Here is a 19,075-nt window from a genome sequence, read left to right as displayed (position 1 = left end):
AGAAGCAACATCTAGCTTCAGGAAGAGACTGGATGGATACAAATAAAAACATATAATTTTTTCCTGTTAGGAAACTGGTTTATTTGTAAAGGCCAACCCATATTAGGCAATTTTGGAATCATTTAAAAGATTCCTGATTCTGAGTTGAGATGAATATATTTACTCTAAGTAGTAACTTAATTTCTTTTAAGCTCTCAATGACAAGCTTTTTTTTTAATATGAAATTTATTGTCAAATTGGTTTCTATACAACACCCAGTGCTCATCCCAACAGGTGCCCTCCTCATTGCCCATCACCCACCTTCCCCTCTCTCCCACCCCCATCAACCCTCAGTTTATTCTCAGTTTTTAAGAGTCTCTTACGATTTGCCTCCTTCCCTCTCTGTAACATTTTCTCCCCTCCTGCTCCCCCATGGTCTTGTGTTAAGTTTGTCAGGATCCACGTAAGAGTGAAAACGCTTCTCTGTATGACTTATTTCACTTGGCATAACACTCTCCAGTTCCATCCACGTTGCTACAAAAGGCCATATTTCATTCTTTCTCATTGCCAAGTAGTATTCCATTGTGTATATAAACCACAACTTCTTTTTCCATTCATCATTTGATGGACATTTAGGCTCTTTGCATAATTTGGCAATTGTTGAGAGTGCTGCTATAAACATTGGGGTACAAGTGCCCCTGTGCATCAGTACTTCTGTATCCCTTGGGTAAATTCCTAGCAGTGCTACTGCTGGGTCATAGGGTAGGTCTATTTTTAATTTTTTAATTAAAAAAACAGTGAGGAACCTCCACACTGTTTTCCAGAGCGGCCGCACCAGTTTGCCTTCCCACCAACAGTGCAAGAGGGTTCCCGTTTCTCCACATCCTCGCCAGCGTCTATAGTCTCCTGATTTGTTCATTTTAGCCACTCTGACTGGCATGAGGTGGTATCTGAGTGTGGTTTTCATTTGTATTTCCCTGATGAGGAGGGACGTTGAGCATCTTTTCATGTGCCTGTTGGCCATCTGGATGTCTTTTTTGGAGAAGTGTCTATTCATGTCTTTTGCCCATTTATTCACTGGATTATTTGTTTTTCGGGTGTGGAGTTTGGTGAGCTCTTTATGGATTTTGGATACTAGCCCTTTGTCCGCTATGTCCTATCTTTTCCCATTCTGTCAGTTGCCTTTTAGTTTTGTTGGCTCAATGACAAGTTTAATGAGTATCTTACTGGTGCCTTTTCATTGATTTTCTCATTGTAATAAAAAAATTATTTATTGAATTTTTCATAGGTGCTTCTTAAGTTTCTGATAGACTATGCTAAAATATATTGGTCTAAGTGGCGTTTAGTTTTAAAGTGATAAGCAGAAAGAGACTTGAGTTTATCTAGCCCAAATTTCCATCAGGAAGGCTGTGCTTTAGTGATTTGTGTGAAGCCATTTAGATACATAGTAGCAGGGGTAAAACAGGAGCATTGATTTCATAATTCTTACGGCAGTGCTGTTTCCCTTAAGCCAACTACCTTGCTTTCTGAATTTAGTACATTGGTGTCTGATTTCAGTGCACACTTTTGTGTGTGCTTTTGGACCATGAGTATCTCAAAAGAACTTCAAAATTAGACTCCCTGGCTTCCTTAGTGTTCCTTCAACAAGTATTTCTCAAATATCTACTGTATGACAGTCACTATTTTAGATTTTGGGGATCAACAAGTTCTCAGGCCTCAAGAATGAGAGAACCAGAAAATAAACATGTAAAAATTAGCAGTTTCAGATAGTTATAAATGCTTTCAAGAAAACAGAAGTAGGCTATGGTAGCAGGGTTATCTACTGGAGACAGAATAGTTGGGGAAGGTTTCTCTGAGAATTTAAGCTGAAACCTGAAGGAAAAGCAGAGCCAGCCATGGGATGCTGTAGAGTTAGAGCATTCCAGGCAGAGGCCCTCCATGTGACCAAGTTTGGCATGGTTGGTGAATGAAAAAAGGGTGAACACTGAAGAGAGCGGGAAGAAAAGAGGTCAGAGAGGAGAGAATGGTAGGGCTGTGTGGATCATGAGAATGGGAATTTAGAAGTCAGATTGTATTCTAAGTGAAATGGAATGGTATTGGAGCAGGGGAGTGACCGACCTGAAGAATATGTTCAGATGATCACACTGGTGGAAAGTGGATTGTAGGGGAATACCAGTGAAGGCAAGGAGAAGTGGTTGGATTTGAGATGTGTTTTGGAGGTTTGCTGGATTTACTGATGGGTTGGATGTGGGGGAGGTTTGGGGAGGATGGTGAGAAAAAGAGAATAAGATGGTGGTAGACTGGGGGAAGAGCATGTTTTAGGGGAGGAAGTCAGATGGTTTGTCGGGGACTTGTTAAATCCGAGATGCCTACTGGATATCCAAGGAGGCAGTTGGATATTCACAGTGTTGAGGAGGAGAGATCAGGCCTAGAAATGCAGAGCTAGGAAGCAATTGCATTAACACCATACTTGAAGGGGTTTGCACAGGCAAAGAAGAGAAGGTGGTCCAGATCTGAGTCCTGAAGCATTGCAACATTTAGAGGTGAGGAGGGAAAGAAGTCAACAGAGGGCCAGGGATGTAGGAGGAAAGCCAGAAATAATTGTGTTGGAGAAGCCAAGAAAAGGACATTTTAAGGAGGGATGTTAGTGTTCACTATTATTAAATAGTGCCACCAGATCAGGTATGATGAGGGCAGAGAAATGACCACTGGATTTGGCGACATGGAAAGCATTGATAACCCTAGCTAGAACAGTTGCTGTGTGTCATCATGGAGTTAGAAGCTGGCTGACTGGGGAGAGGGTTGAAGAATGGATGGAAAGTGAGAAATTAGAAACAGTGACTAGAGATGATTGCTTTTGAGAAGATTTGGTATGAAAGAGAGTCTAGAAATGGAATGATACCACAAGAAAGGATGTGGAATCACAAGAGATTTTTTTTCTTTTTGTGCTCTTTTAAAATTGGGAAATACTAAAGCTTGTTTTCGTTCTGATGGGAATGATCCACTAGAGAGGAGAATTGATGATACAGGAAAGAGGGATTAATTGTGGAGTCAAGTCTTTGAAGTGGCACTGGTGATTGGAATGGAGAGGACAAGTGGGGAGTTGCCCTTTTCCACGAGCAGGGACACCATGATGTAATATGACCTCACACTCCCCTTTACACCCAGCTCCTCTTTTCAGTCTCACTGGATACCTTTTTTTTTTTTTTTCCAATGTTTATTAATTGTTGAGAGAGAGAGCATGTGTGCTTGAGCAGGGGACGGGCAGACAGGGGGAAACAGAGGATCCCAAGTGGGCTCCCTGGTGACAGCAGAGATCCTGATGTGGGACTCGAAGTCATGAACCGTGAGATCATGACCTGAGCCAAAGTCCAGTGCTTAACTGACTGAGCCGCTTAGGTGCCCCATCACTGGATGCCTTTCGCCCAAATTGATCAGCTTCTTTCTATAATCAGGAGTTTTTTTGTGCTACCTCTGGAATATTCTTTTGAATTGAATTCATCCTTTATAAGGCTTAGCATGAAGCAGCTGGTGGTATTTAACACCAATTTTAATTTTTGTGCCAACAGGTGAAGCAAAAAATTTATTGCCATATCTTGGACCCAACAAAATGAGAGATTGTTTCTGCACCATAAATTTGGACCAGGAAGAAGTTTATCGTACCCAAGTTGTTGAAAAATCTTTAAGGTTTGTAAAAAATTCATAAATTATCTTTCATATGATATATATTAATAAATAAATTTTATACTTTTTCCAGACTGTAATCATCAAGAATACTTCGTTTATCTGAAACTTTTCTTTTTTTTTAAAAAACAAATTTTTTTTTTAACGTTTATTTATTTTTGAGACAGAGAGAGACAGAGCATGAATGGGGGAGGGGCAGAGAGAGAGGGAGACACAGAACTGGAAGCAGGCTCCAGGCTCTGAGCCATCAGCCCAGAGCCCGACGCGGGGCTCGAACTCACAGAACGTGAGATCGTGACCTGAGCTGAAGTCAGACGCTTAACCGACTGAGCCACCCAGGCGACCCTGAAACTTTTCTTTTACATTCTGGATTTTTTATTTTTATTTTTATTTTTATTATTAAAATTTTTTTAAATGCTTATTATTTATTTTTGAGAGAGAGAGAGAGAGAGACAGAGACAGAGTGAAACAGGGCAGGGGCAGAGAGAGAGGGAGACACAGAATCCAAAGCAGGCTCCAGGTTCTGAGTTGTTAGCACAGAGCTCAATGCAGGCCTTGAACTCATGAACCACGAGATCAAGACCTGAACCGAAGTTGGATGATTAGCCGACTGCGCCACCAGGCGCCCCTGGATTTGTTTTTAGAATTACAGAATCTTAGAGTTTGAGGGAGCTTTAATGTTTTTTGAGCTGGACTAATCAACTGCCTTATGGTTTGTTCCTTCTGACAATTATCGTTGACAAGAGGTCATCTGACATTTGCTTAATAATGTTTGTTCCAGTGACCAAGGAGTTCATTGCTTCTTAAGCAGACTATTTGTTCTTAGAACTATTCTGATCCTTAGGAAACTCTTACATTTAGTCAAATAATGTCTATCAAAAGGAGAACCTACTGTATGCCAAGAGCTGGCTGGGTGCTGTTTATTCCTATATTCATGAGAACAAGATAGATGCAGTGCTGGCTTTCATGTGGCTTTTCATTGCTTCAAAATATATCTTCCTTTTAATTGTTCCTAATCCTCCCTTGGATTTCTGGAAAACACCTTAATCTGTCTTTGACATGACATCTTTCAAGTTTTTGAAAACAACTATCAATACACCTCAGTTTGTTCTCTAGGCTAAATTTTGCCTATTTATTTGAACTTTTCTCAGAGTACCTCATTATTTTATTTCTCTTGAGAATAAATTACTTCTGAGAGTTGCACAAGTCATTGTCAGGGAATGGATTCTTACGTAAATTTCTCATTTTTGTTAAGTGTAATAGCACTTTGAGAGTATCATAATAAATTCTAATTCATAAAATTAGAGTGTGCCACATCTGCCCTGTAATAGCATTTGTGGGCATAATTCTAGCACAGAGCTGTGCTGACAGGACGCAGTCTTGGACAGAGATAAGAGTCAAAATAAAGGCATGGGGAGTTGTTGGAATGAACGTGTGATGAATGAATTACTAAGTGTCATGACTCCTGTAAACTTTTTGGGGAATCTGGTTTTAAGAGTTTATTCACTTTGAGAGAGAGCATGAGCAAGAGAGGGATAGAGACAGAGGGAGAGAGAGAATTCCCAAGCAGGCTCTGCACTGTCAGAGCAGAGCCCAACGGCGGGGCTCGAACTCACCAACTGTGAGATCCTAAAACCAAGAGTCAGATGCTTAACTGACTGAGCCACCCCGGCACCCCTAGGGAATCTATTTTTTGGTGTTCTTTTTCATAATCTATTTTCTTTAAACTTGCCCTTTTTTCTCTGAGGCTTTTTCCCTTTTATCTTTATTGTCAGTGGTTATAATTTTGAATGTCTCTAGTGTTCTTCATAGGAAAGGATTGTGTAAAGCTGAAAGTACTTCAGTAACCCCCCCAAAATTTAAAGTAATATACTTCATGTCTTTAGTCATAAATCATCTGTCCCTGTTGTATTAGAATTTTGTTATTTATATGTTATGCATGATGAAACCGAGTCACCAAAATGCTGAATAATTTGTGTGTATAATATAGGAAGTTGGAAGCAAACTGGAGATTGGAACCTGAAACTGTTACAACTCTTAGTTTGTTACTCAATGTACACTGATTCCATATCGCACAAAAATCAGTGATATACAGAGCTAGTAATTGTCCATAAATTGAATACTTGTGGTAGTTTCAAATATGTAGCTTTGTAAATTAGTCACTAAAATTAGCTTACTTTTTTTTTTAACTCTTGCCTTTCTAGATATTTGTGTTGTGGAAAGATGATGAAACCAATTATTTTTATCCATCTTAAATTATTTTTCTAGATGCATAGCAACTTGGAAGGTATTTTAAGACTAACAGTGGTTACCTTAGTTATTTCACATGTTAGATTAGGTGCTTCTTGGATTCTAGGTGCCCCCTAGCATTTTCCTTGTGGAATAAGGTGAAAGAATCTGTAATATAAAGCTTTGCCCCCCTGGCTTTCATGTCAGTGTTTTTTTCCCCTTATTTTGATAAGTCAGTAGATACCATTTAGATCTTATGGGTTCTGAATAGTACAGTTTTTATAGGCAGCCTGGATACAGGTTTTCATAATGGGTAAGGAAGAGTCCTATATGAAATCTATAGCTCCCACATTTCTACCTCAAATCCTTTTGAAGAGCGAATGGTATAAACAAACTGAGAAATAGCAATACTGCTTGTGCCTAGTGGTTTTCTTTCCCATCCCAGGAATTTCCTTAAGAGTCATATGCATGATCATACATCAATGATAGCAATAGAGTGTTGTTTTAAAAACTGTGTAAGTCTAGTCATTGCTGCTTACCAATCTCATTGAAAAGTTTTCTTCAGATAGATTGATTAGTTAATTAATTAAAGATGTGGGCACCCAGATGTGGGGATTAACTTGCTGCAATTGTGGTGATATAGTGATAACAGATTGTTTAGTGGATAGTTCTGTGGTATTCTTACTTGGTTTTATAATGTATTTTAAAAATAACATTTGAGTGCGTGCATGTGACATATAAAGGAAATCCTCAATTTTATAATTGTTTATAAAATGATGCAAAGGAGAAAATACCTAAACATGTCATGTCTTTGCCTAATAGTTGTTTTTGTATCAGTTTTTATGTTGAGATTAATTAGAGGACTCCAGTTATTTTGATAGACCAACTATTAAAAGTTTATTTTTATTACATTTGAGGTGGGAAACATATTGGCAAAAGTTAACCAGGCGTTATAAACAGCTAAAAAGCTGAGTCAGCTGTTTTCTGGACAAGGTCAGAAATAACTTCTGTAAGAGTATTTTCCTTTGTATTTCAGTTTCTTTTTTTAAGTTGTGACATCCTAAAGAGATTGCATTTTTCTGGTGACATTTTCAAAGAATCCTTTATTTCTTTAAACATTCTTAGGAAAGAAGTGATCTTGACAAAGATATTTACTAACATTTCAGAGATTCATGTCTTTATAGAAGAATTTAAACATCAAAATAACATTCTTAAAATAAACTTATAAAAATGAGTTGTTTGGGGGGCACCTGGGTGAGTCAGTCAGTTAAGTGTCTGACTTCAGCTCAGGTCATGATCTCTCAGTTTGTGGGTTCGAATCCCGCATCAGGCTCTGTGCTGGCAGTTCAGAGCCTGGAGCCTGCTTCAGATTCTGTGTCTCCCTCTCTTTCAGCCCCTCCCCTGCTGGTACTCTCTCTCTCAAAAATAAATAAACATTGGGCGCCTGGGTGGCTCCGTCAGTTAAGTGTCTGACTTTGGCTCAGGTCATGATCTCATGGTCCGTGAGTTTGAGTGCCGCATCGGGCTCTGTGTTGACAGCTCAGAGCCTGGGGCCTGCTTCAGATTATGTGTCTCCCTCTCTCTCTGCCCCTGCCATACTCATGCTCTGTCTCTGTCTCTCAAAAATAAATAAAAACATTTTTTAAAAGTTTAAATAAACATTAAAAAAATAAGTGGTTTCATAGGAGAAAATCTTAGCAACTTGGGGATAGGCAAAGAATTCTTAACTTAGGATGTAGAAATCACTAGTCATAAGAGAAGAAAATTGAGAAACCGGATTTCATCAAAATGAGAGCCTTCTGCTCTTCAACAGACATTGTCGAGAAAATGAAATGGCCATCCACAGCTGGGAGAAAATATTCTGACAAAGGACTTGTATCTAGAACTTATTTAAAAATGAAAACAAAACCAATAAGACAGATATCCCATTTAAAATATGTGGAGAGGGGCGCCTGGGTGGCTCAGTCGGTTGAGCGTCCCGACTTCAGCTCAGGTCACGATCTCGCGGTCCGTGAGAGCCCCGCGTCGGGCTCTGGGCTTGATGGCTCGGAGCCTGGAGCCTGCTTCCGATTGTGTGTCTCCCTCTCTCTCTGCTCCTCCCCCGTTCATGCTCTGTCTCTCTCTCTCTCTCAAAAATAAATAAACGTTAAAAAAATTAAAAAAAATAAAATAAAATAAAATATGTGGAGAAAACACGAATAGGTATTTCCCAAAAGAATATATACAAATGGCCAACAAGCACATGAAAAATATTCAGCATCATTAGCCATCAGGGAAATGCAGTTTAAGACCATTTCTGTCACTATAGATTCTTGAACAAATGTGTCATGATCGAAATCAGATCACTGGTTTTTGTGACAGTATGGAGGAGGCGATTGCACAAGGGAACTGTCTGGGGAGATAGAAATGTTCTGTATCTTGACTGGGGTAGAAATTTCACAGGTGTAAAAATTTATCATATCACATTCACTAGAATAGCTAATTTTAAAAAGACTTTCAATAGCAAATTTGACAATGAAATAACTTGAGCCCTCCTACATTGCTGGTAAAAGTGTAAACGGTACACATTTGTTTGGGACACAGGTGTTGGAAAACAGTTTGACAGCAGTTTCTTATAAATTAAAAATTCATCTACCTTTTAACTTAACAATTCCACTCTTTTAGCTGTCTACCCAAAATAATTGAAAGCATATGTTCAGAAAAAACCTTCTCTAAAAATGTTATAGCAGCTTTCTTTTTAACAGCCCAAACTAGAAACAACTTGCATGACATGACTGGGAGAATAGATTGTGGAATATTCATGAAGGGAATATTATGCAGCAATTAAAACACATGAGCAAAATGGAAAAATCTCAGTTGTTAAGCTGAGTGAGGGAAGCTAGACACAAGAGTACATACTATTTAATTCTATTTATATGGGATTCTTTGACAGATCTGTGTAATAGAAATCAGATCACTGGTTGCCTGTGTCAGGTGTGGTGGGATAACTGCAGAGGAGTATACAGAAACCTTCTGGGAGACAGAAGTGTTACTACGTGTTGACTGGGATGGAGATGACACAGGTTTATAAATTTGTCAAATCATTAACCTCTGTACTTTAAATTGGATTTCATTATATGCAATGTATAACTTAAGTTGATTCAAAATAACCCATTGTAATTTCTTAAATATATTAAAAAAAATACTTTTCAAAACATTATCCTTTTGTGTTGTCAATTGCGATTAATAAAGCTATACATATTTCTGAGATGATGATGTTGTGAAGGACACTCTCCTCAGCTCATTGTGTCCACTTGAGGTGGACATGACCCTAGGCAATAATTGGGTCTTCTGTCCATAGGACTTCTGAAAAGCTGTTCAGAGCTCAGCCTAGCAATTGAGGTCCTCTCAGAGTTCAGTTTGGTTTGTATAAGGTTTAGTTGGAACTTAGCATAGAGAATAATTTTGGGCTTTTGAAGCTTTTCCCTATGATGTTTTAGTCTGTAATTTATTTTATTGAAAATACTGTTTGAGGACACTGTCAAATTTAAATTTAATGAGATTTTCCCCCTTTCTCTCTAGCCCATTTTTCAGTGAAGAATTTTACTTTGAGATTCCAAGAACTTTCCAGTATTTGTCTTTCTATGTTTATGATAAGAATGTTTTACAAAGAGACCTTCGTATAGGTATGTACTATTCATAATTATCTTTAATCACAGTGTTGGTGTTTCTGTTAATTCTTTCTCCAAATATAAAGCATTGAAAACAACAAAATAATATATGTTCAATATTTCTAATCCTTTACTCTTCATGTTTGTTTGTGAATCTTATTTTTAATTTGTATGCTCAGCTTAGGTAATGCTTTGGAGGTGTCGTGACTGATCTCCCCCTAATCATGGAGTCATGCTTCCAAAGTACCTGTAGGCCATTTTCGTTAGTATTCATTACACTTGTTCATCAGTTTTTTGTTTAGTATCTTGTCTAATAGGGTATTTATGAAGGTAGAGACCATCACTCACAGAGTGCCTTACATTTAGTAAAATCTTGGTAAGTATTTGCTGAATGGTTCAAAGAATGTTTTTATACAAAGATCGCAGTATTTGATCTCCCAAAGAACATTTATTTTTGAAGCTTTTTTAATAGAAGTAATAATTTGCTTTAATGTAGACGTATGTTTTCTCTCTGGCTCTATTGGTGACCATGAACTCTATTTCTTAAATAATTGTCTAAGGCTGGGGTATGCTCTGTGGGCATGGAGTAGAACAAAGCTAAATGGACATGTATGTGTCAGATTCATGGTCTTTGTACCATTATCTGTATTTTAATAACAGGTAGAGGTCTGTAATTTGCATGTATTATCCTCTTGCTTTTTAGTATTGTGAATTTCGTCATTTCCATTTCTCCTTTCTGATTGGAAATATGCTCAAGTCTTCGACAGTTTAAATGGTTAATTTGACTTTTTTAAATGATTTATTTGACTTTGTCCTCTCTTAACTACCATCTAATGTGTTTCTGCTTTTGCTGTTGAACTTCTTAACAAATGGTTTGTATCCTTCTGCTTACTGCTACTTTGTTTTTAAATCTTTGTAATCTGGCTTCTATATTTTCCTGACAAACCTTTTTTGAAGTTTGCTAGAATCCTTTTAGAGGAAATCAAATAACCTTTAAAAACAGTATATATATTTTTAATTCTAAAGCTATTACATGTTCTTAGTGATCAGTAGTGGCTGTGCACAGGAATAACTAGTTAATAATTTGTATATCTCTTCCCTTTATTTTCTGTATTTGTATTATTACATTGCACTATTCAGTTTTTTCCTTTTTTCATCTAATGATCCTTTTCCCTTGTCATTAAGTGTTTTTTAAAATTATTTGTTAAATATCCTCTGTAAAGAAATACATTGTTTTAACCACCTCTTTGTTGGTGAACACTTACATTTTCAGATTGTTGATTTCTCTAAATGGTGTTGCTATGAGCTCCTGGGGCACCTGGGTGGCTCGGTTGGTTGAACATCCGACTCTTGATTTCAGCTCGGGTCATGATCTCAAGATTTGTGAGTTCGAGCCCTGCATCTGATTCTGTGCTGACAGTGCAGAGCCTGCTTCAGATTCTCTCTCTCTTCCTCTCTCCCTGCCCCTCCCCTGCTTGTGCTCTCTTACTCTCTCAAAATGAATAAATAGACTTAAAAAAAAAAATGGTGTTGGTATGAACATCCTTCTTGCATACATCTTAGTATGTCTCTTTTTCTTAGAATAAATTCCTAGAAGTGAAAATACTGGGTTAAAGGATATGAATATTTTTATTTATTTATTTTTTAAAGTTTATGTATTTACTTAGTGCATGCACAGGCAAAGGCATAAGCTGGTGGGGGGGGGGGGTTGCGGGTGCAGGGAGAGAAGGAGAGAGAGAATCCTAAGTAGGCTCCACACTGTCAGTACAGAGTCTGATGCTGGGCTTGATCCCACCTGAACCAAAATTAAGAGTTGGACAGTTAACTGACTGAGCCACCCTGGTGCCCCAAGATATGAATATTTTTAAAATTTCTTCTCTCTGTGTTTTTTACATTGGCCCCCAGAAATACTATGGTAATTTAAATTCCCCCAAACATGGCCTGGGCATAATCATTTCACCATATCATGGATATTCTTGGATATTAGCATTGAAAAAAGTTTCTCCCAATTTGATAGGTGAAAAATAATATTTTTTGACTTGTATTTTTCTGATTATCAATTTGTTGAATTTTTTGTATGTTTATTAGTCTTTTATATTTTTCTTCTATAAACTAGTTTTTCATTGTCATGCCCATTTTTCATTTGGATGGATTTGTTTACTTTTATGCGTACTTATTTTGTTAAATATGTTAACTTTTGTCAGCTGTACACATAACAAATACTTTTTCTTTGTCACAAAAGGCATTTTCATAGTGTTGAATCCTTATCTGCCTCTTTGTCATATTTGACTCTTTTTGATTGCTTATTCAACTTGTTGAAAGCCAGAGAAAATACAGTTTAATGACTTTGTATTATCCTAGTTGTCTTTCTTCTTCTGAGTTCTTTATTTATATGCAGACTCTTTTCTTTCTAGCAGACCCCTGAGGTCCCATCCTCAATTCAGTGAAACCAACATTTACAAACACTTCTGTGTGGCATACAAAGAAGACAACTCAGGTTATTCCCAGGCTATCAGAGAGGCACACTTGTACTCTAATTCTAATTTATTGTAATTGGATCTGGGCTAGAGATATGAACAAAGTACTTGAGAACACAGACAACAGGTAATCTTGTTTGGTGGAGGATTAACAGACTACCTAAGTAGGAAAAGTAAGAAATTTCCAGGTTATAGGGATTCGCAGAATTAGAGGAGAAAAAACAAATCATGTTTGTGGTGTATCTACTGGAATATATAAATTACTTAGGAAGAGGGTGGTAGAAGTGAAACTGGGAATATAAATTGGGACCAAGTTGTGATGGACCCTAAAAACTGTGCTTAGAAGTTTGGACTTCATCCTATAGACAGTAATGTTGAACCTTTTAAGAATGAGAAAACTTAAAAAAAAAAAAAAAAAGGAAGAAAAACATTTTAAAAATTATATATGACTATGTATACATGAATACTTTTGTAGTTTAACAACTTTTTATGGCCTACAGCAGTAACTTCCAAAATACAAACTCAGTGTCTATAGATTACATATGTAAATGTGTATATATGTATATATGTTCTTTTAAAGTATATATACACACACTTTACATATGTGATCTGTAGTTTATGATTTAGAGTAGAGAAATTAGAGTCAGGGAGGCTATAATCAAATGAGATGCAAAGGGCAGTGGCAGTGGGAATGTGAATGAGTGCATGTACTTCAGTGAAGAAGCTTCAAGTAGGGTTTAGGGGCTATAAGGGGATGAAGGATTGTGAGAAAGGAAAGTTAAAAATGGTATTGTTTCTATGGCCATCATTAACTGAGATAAAGAACACAGCAGGATGGGAAGAGGAAAGGATGACTTTGATTTCAAACAAGTTAAACTTGTATTACCTGGGAAACATCTTGGTGGACACTTTAGTTGACTGTTGGAAATACAGATCTGAAGCTTAGAGAGAAGGGCTTGAGATGTGAATTTGAGAGTCATGAGCATTAAGTGATACTTGAAGACTCTGCAGGAACCAATGAAATTGCCCTGGGAGCAGATAAGGAAAACGCAGGGAAAATGAGGCTTCAATGAAGATTGATAAAATTTATCAGGGATGTAGGAACAGAGATAGGAGAGATTCACATCTCAGAAGGCCAGGAGATCTTTTAATGTCAACAACTAGAGTAGAGCAGAGTAGGGTAAGGATTAGATAAAGGCTCTTGGTGGTTATGAGCGACCCTTGAGAGAGAGTGTCTATCATGTCTTTTTAAGAAAACTTTGTAATTTTCATTGTTTGCATATAATACTATAGTCATCATACATTATTTCATTGAAAGGCCTTTAGTTGAGGTTTATAATTACAATTTCCAAAAGTTCCCTGTGCTGTTTTTTTGTTTTTAAAGTAAAAGTCAATTGCACTTTTAAACAAAAAAATTTTACATAAATATCACTTCTTTGTGTAACAGTATCAGAAACCCATAACTTGGTGTGAGAACTTTTTTTTCAAATAATTTTATTTTTATTAAGACAAAATTTTTGCATTTAGTGGCAGTTTTTTTCCTTTTACACATAGGAATTATTATTAAAGTAAACTCAGCATCATGTATGTACCTGTTAAAGTTGGAAAATGGTTTTTATTTATGAATCTTTACATTTTTGTAGTTTAACATATTTTCTTTTGTCACTAACTCATAAAGTTCCGTTGTTGCCTTTTTTTTTTTTTTTTTTAAGCACGGGGGAGACAGGCAGAGGGAGCAGAGGGGGAGGTAGAAAATCTTAAGTAGGTTACATGCTCAGCGCAGGGCCTAACTTGGGGGCTCAACTCTGGAATCTTGACCCGCGGAAATCAAGAGTCTTACCCCACTGAGCCATCCAGGTACCCTGGGGTTGTTTTTTGTTTGTTTGTTTGTTTTTTAAATTTCAGCTATTGAAAATTGAGTTTAATTATTTTATAATTCTTAGTTGCCAAGTTGTAGATTAAACAGTACTATAGCATTTTCAAATGAAATTTGAGCTAAAGTTGAAAGACCCATCTTTGAAACTTAAGAATTTCTGAGAATGTGCACTAGCCAAGTACAGTTTTAAGAGCTTGTTTGTTTTTTAATTGTGTAAGTAATACATGAATTTTTGTCTTTTTATAAAAAAATTTCAAATTGTAGTACTGCAGATAATCCTAATTCATTTTGACCACTGACTCCCTCCCAGTCCCCTTCCCAGAAGTAATAACTGTTATCAATATGGGGCAAAATATTTTATGTTAGTCATCTTCGTATGCCAGGTAGTTAGTACAAAAATTTGATTGTGAATTAAAAACTTGAGACCTAGGAACTTTGCTATAAAAAGATAGGAAGTTGCAAAGTTAAGGTTTTATTTTATTTTGTGATATATTGACGTAAGGTATAGTGTCCTCTCTTAAAAGGAGAGAAAAAAGAAAAGTTTTATGTAAGAATGTATTTCCATTTCCTGTGAGAATTCTAATAGAAAAATAAAACATATATTTTATCTTATAGTGTGTATTTTCTGGGTATTTTAGTTTGAGGGGCATCTAGGCTGAAAAACTAAACTGTGGTTATCTGAGCTAGGCAAGTTTTTTTTTCTTTCGCCTTGTTTCAGAACAGTATAAGAGAATTTCACTAGGCTATCAGAAACCTGAATTCATTCATGACTCTGTCACTTCCTGGCTGTGTGACCTTAAACACATCACTTTACCTTCTTAGGCCTGGCGTATCTATAAAATAAGTCTGAGTTTAAGATTGCTAAGATCTTTTCAGACTTTTTAATTTGTAATTTCTGCTGGCATTTAGCTCTGAAGTCAAAATTGCCTAAGTTGACACTTTCATATCTGTTTGCATAGGGTCTGTATCACTTATCTGTTGGTACATAACAAACCATTCCAATACTTGGTGGCTAAATACATCAACTATATATTTGGTCATGATCCTCAGGGTTGTTAATTTGGGTTGAGCTCAACTGGTGGTTATTCCATTGGTCTCAACTGGGATCACTAATGTGCACTTATCCAGAAGATTGACTGGACTAAATGGCCTGACTCATATGTCTGGTGGCTGGTGCTGGCTGTTATCTGGGCCTTCCTTTCCATATGGTTTTGGGGTTTTAAGAGGGTAAGCCCTACTGCACAGGTGTTTAGTAAGATTCTACTTGCATCACATTTGCTGATGTCCCATTGGGCAAAAGCAAGTGACATGGCCAAACTAGAGTCTGTGCTGGAGAAGACCACACGATGGCATAGACCAAGGAAGAATGATTTTTGGGGACCATTAATATACCAGTCTACCATGGAGAACAAAATGTACCCTAAACTCTATACACTAGGGCATTAAAGTTTTGTGATTGAATCGCTGTTGTTGACTGTGTGCCAGAATTTGTTCAGTGTTCTGATCCATTTTCATCCTGTATAGACAGTCACAGTTGTCACTACTTATATCTGCTCTTTTCATCCATTTCTACTAGCGTCCATGTAGGAGCAGGGCTATCAAGATTTGCCAGTTGGTGATCTGTATGAGGATGAAATTTCTAAGAATATGTTGTATCTAAAAATGGCGCCCAAATATAACACAGTTTTTACAGATGGCAAGAAAATGCTGTTTAGAAGTGGTGCTGGAAAGCTGAGAATACTTTTTTTTTTTATTTTGAGACCAACAAAGATAGTTTCTGTGCCCACAGTTCCTTCATTTCTTTTTGTGTTTCCTCTCCTTGTTTTATTTTAAGGAACTAATACAGCATCTGGGGTGTGTGTGTGTGTGTGTGTGTTGGGTCTGAGCTTTTTCTGTCTATGAGTTTGTCAGGACAGTGGGGAAATGAAATAGTACCTTTAAATAATTTGTTGAGTAGTTTGTTCCTGGGAGATTTTTTGTTTGTTTTTTTGAGGTTGGTGATTTCATGGCTACTAAAGTGATGAGTTAACTTTGCTCAAAATGGTGAACACTAACCTAAGATAATATTTGGGACCATTAGAGGCACAGAATTTTTACAACTAATCAGAGAAGGGCTTCTCTCTCAGAAGACCAGAATCATTCAACTCTTTCATGGCAGTGAGTGCCAGGGATGCACAAGATATGCAGTAGAAGGAAGAAGGTACTTGCTTCTGGGAATTTTTACCTGTGAACTAAGAGAATTCTCATTTGGGAAGACACATGTGATAAAGATGGATACTCAGTGATCTGAGTAGAGTTCCTACTCTCTAGATTTTAGAAGCATTACTGATTAAATAGATTTTGGTTAGTGGAGTCTGGAAATCATATCACCATTTAAAGCACAGTGGTATTGTGATTATTTGTTGAATGAGTAAATGAATCAGTTAATCCAGTAAACTTCAAAATAAACTTTTTCAAAAACCTTATTTTCAAGTTGGGGGCTTGCTTTGGTGATACTTGTAAATATGAAAATATATACACACATGTATATTTGTGTACATATGCATAAATTATGTATAAAAATCCTAGAAACTGTCTTATCAGGCCTTAACCAGGAATCTCTCAGCGAGTTACTGGATGGTGAGTAAACTCTCTTAAAATTACATGCCAGATAATATCTGCATTTTTCTGGAAAGAGAACATAAATGGTGCATAGATACCAAGATTCTTAAAGGGGGAAATGAGTTGTTTTCAAAATGTAAGAACTTCAGATACAGGATATATAGGTCTATTTCTGTGTGTGTGTGTGTGTGTGTGTGTGTATCAAACTGTTATACATTGCCTTAATGTTCATATCTGGAGTAGATTCATTGGTAAATGGAGCCACTCGATAGACTTTTGATAATCATAATCATTTGTGACATGCACTACTTAATACTTTGTCATAATTCTGTATCTTAAGCCATTCTTGGTATAATATTGATTTGCCAGGAATTTGCTATAATCCATAGGTGAAACATATCAAGAGATTTGTGTAATTTCTCTCTTAACCTAAACTTCTTCAACAGTGTAAAGAATATTTGAGTGCCTAAATTCTGTACTTGTCTTTTAATCAATATATCCAGTAGTGGAAGAATTTGTTTTCCCATCATTTTGTGTCTTAAATTTAACCAAAAAAAAAAACACTGAAATATATTATTTTCCTGGTGCGATTTCCTCAAGATTTGAATGAATTATACATTCCATATATTCACAAGAAGATTTTGGCCTTTACATTAGACTTCATCCTATTTATTTATTTATTTATTTATTTATTTATTCATTCATTCATTCATCCATCCATCATCTATTGTATGTATGTATGTATGTATGTTTATTTATTTTGAGAGAGAGAGAGAAAACGTGAGCAGGGGAGGAGAGGCAGAGAGAGAGGAGGGAGAAAATCCCACTATTAGTGCAGAGCCTGATGCGGGACTTGAGCTCATGAACCGTGAGATCATGACCTGAGTCAAAGTCAAGCGCTTAACTGACTGAGCCACCACGCACCCCTGCAGTGGTTTTTAGTATATTCACAGATTTGTGCAACCATCACCACTACCTAATTCCAAATTTTTAAAGAAAGTTTTTTTGTGTTTTTTTTTTTTCTTGTCATACCTTTCCTTACCACTTGATACAGAACAATTTATAAATCCTGATAGAAAACTTTTTACTGTTTCCTAAAAGTTTTCAAATGTGGAACTAAAAGACCAAGATAGATCAGAAGAGAAAGGGCACGAAGTGTAATTAGGACACTTAAAGTGAAATTCTTACCTGATGAAAGAAAGTGAACTTTGACTTTAGTATATATTCTTTGTTGAAACTTTTGTGTAGAGTCTTGGAATAAATTGTCAGTCATATGCAAAACTGGGTCTGCTTCTTAAAACTTGAATTGAGGAAGGAAATGCTTTGTACCAACATGGCAAATACTTCATTATAATAAGAACATTTCTGTTTCTTTCTCTCATACAACTTTGTTCATTGTACCGTATCTTTCTCTAAGAGGTAGAAACTCTTTAGGGAACTGCCCTGATTATTATTATTATTTATCATTGTTATTTTTTGGTATGCATTGAAGCAACATAAGCAGTGTTTATAATGTTTTGATAAAAGCAGATTTTAAAGAAAATTATTGTCTTAATCTGTAATTTTCAAGTCAGTTTTTAAAATTGTTAGTGATATATGGTATTTATCTTTTTCTCTTAATTGGAACTTGTGAACTCTTATTAAATGCAAATATGTCTGTCTAGATAGAACATATGGTTTATTCATAGTGTTAAAAGTTTGGGAGGATTAGTTTACACTGTCAATGTACATTGCTTTTTACATGGAATGAACTTCGGGTAAAACTGTGAATCTATTGAGTAAGTACTAAAAAATTCATTTGCATGTAAATACAACTGAATTTTTGTCTAATCCCCTGATTCAAAATGACCCAGAAAAGGGTCTGCCAAGGGGCAGGGGGAACTGAGGCACTTTTTCATTCTTTAGGATATAGAAAACAACTTGACCAAAAATCTGTAATAGAATTTTAGAACCATTAAAGCAAAAGTTTAATGAGAAAAAAAAAAAGTGGATTTTTTAATATCAGTAGGTACAAATTATTTTAAAATATTTTCTAAAAGTATTACATGTAATAGTGCTAATGATTTTTTTTAGCAGTGCTAATGATTATACAAAATATGTTTCTCTTACATTGTTTCCTATAGGAAAAGTAGCCATCAAAAAAGAAGACTTATGTAACCACAGTGGCAAAGAAACTTGGTTTTTACTACAGCCTGTTGACTCCAATTCAGAGGTTCAGGTAAATACTAAGGCTTAAGTGGTATAAGAGATTGTCAGCATGCAGAAAGTGTGTGGAAAACAAACTATTCTAGTTTATACAGACAGCGCTATTACACATTATTTTAAATTCTGGGACCAAATATTATAGACCTTTAGGTAATATATAGCTGGAAAGAAATGCCTTGCCTTGAATTCAAGAATAATGTGTGTGTGTGTGTGTGTGTGTGTGTGTGTGTGTGTGAGAGAGAGAGAGAGAGAGAGAGAGAGAGAGAGAGAGAGAGAGAGTGAGTTTGGGGAAGTTATGTTAGGGGGACATTTTTTCCTGTTTTAGTTCTTTTGTTCAAGTCGCAATGGCAAATTATTAATTTTTTTGGTTGGGA

The 19,075-nt window shown here is 36.4% G+C and overlaps 1 protein-coding gene across 2 annotated transcripts in view; it reads left to right on the top strand.

Annotated features, from left to right (window-relative positions):
• The window catches only part of RASA2 (RAS p21 protein activator 2), a 122,453-nt gene that overhangs the window by 23,247 nt on the left and 80,131 nt on the right, over positions 1-19,075 (top strand). For both annotated transcript variants that reach the window (XM_053903766.1, XM_053903765.1), the window contains exons 2-4: positions 3,549-3,666; positions 9,454-9,557; positions 18,620-18,714. In XM_053903766.1, the coding sequence (XP_053759741.1) occupies positions 3,549-3,666; positions 9,454-9,557; positions 18,620-18,714 (317 nt within the window). The remainder of the gene's footprint in view (positions 1-3,548; positions 3,667-9,453; positions 9,558-18,619; positions 18,715-19,075) is intronic.

Source organism: Panthera pardus, unplaced genomic scaffold (genome assembly GCF_024362965.1).
Source record: "Panthera pardus isolate Hobbes unplaced genomic scaffold, ASM2436296v1 HiC_scaffold_16, whole genome shotgun sequence".
NCBI classification, from domain to species: Eukaryota; Metazoa; Chordata; class Mammalia; order Carnivora; family Felidae; genus Panthera; species Panthera pardus.
Note: the sequence above shows the minus strand (reverse complement) of the source record. Positions and strands in the feature narration are given on the sequence as shown.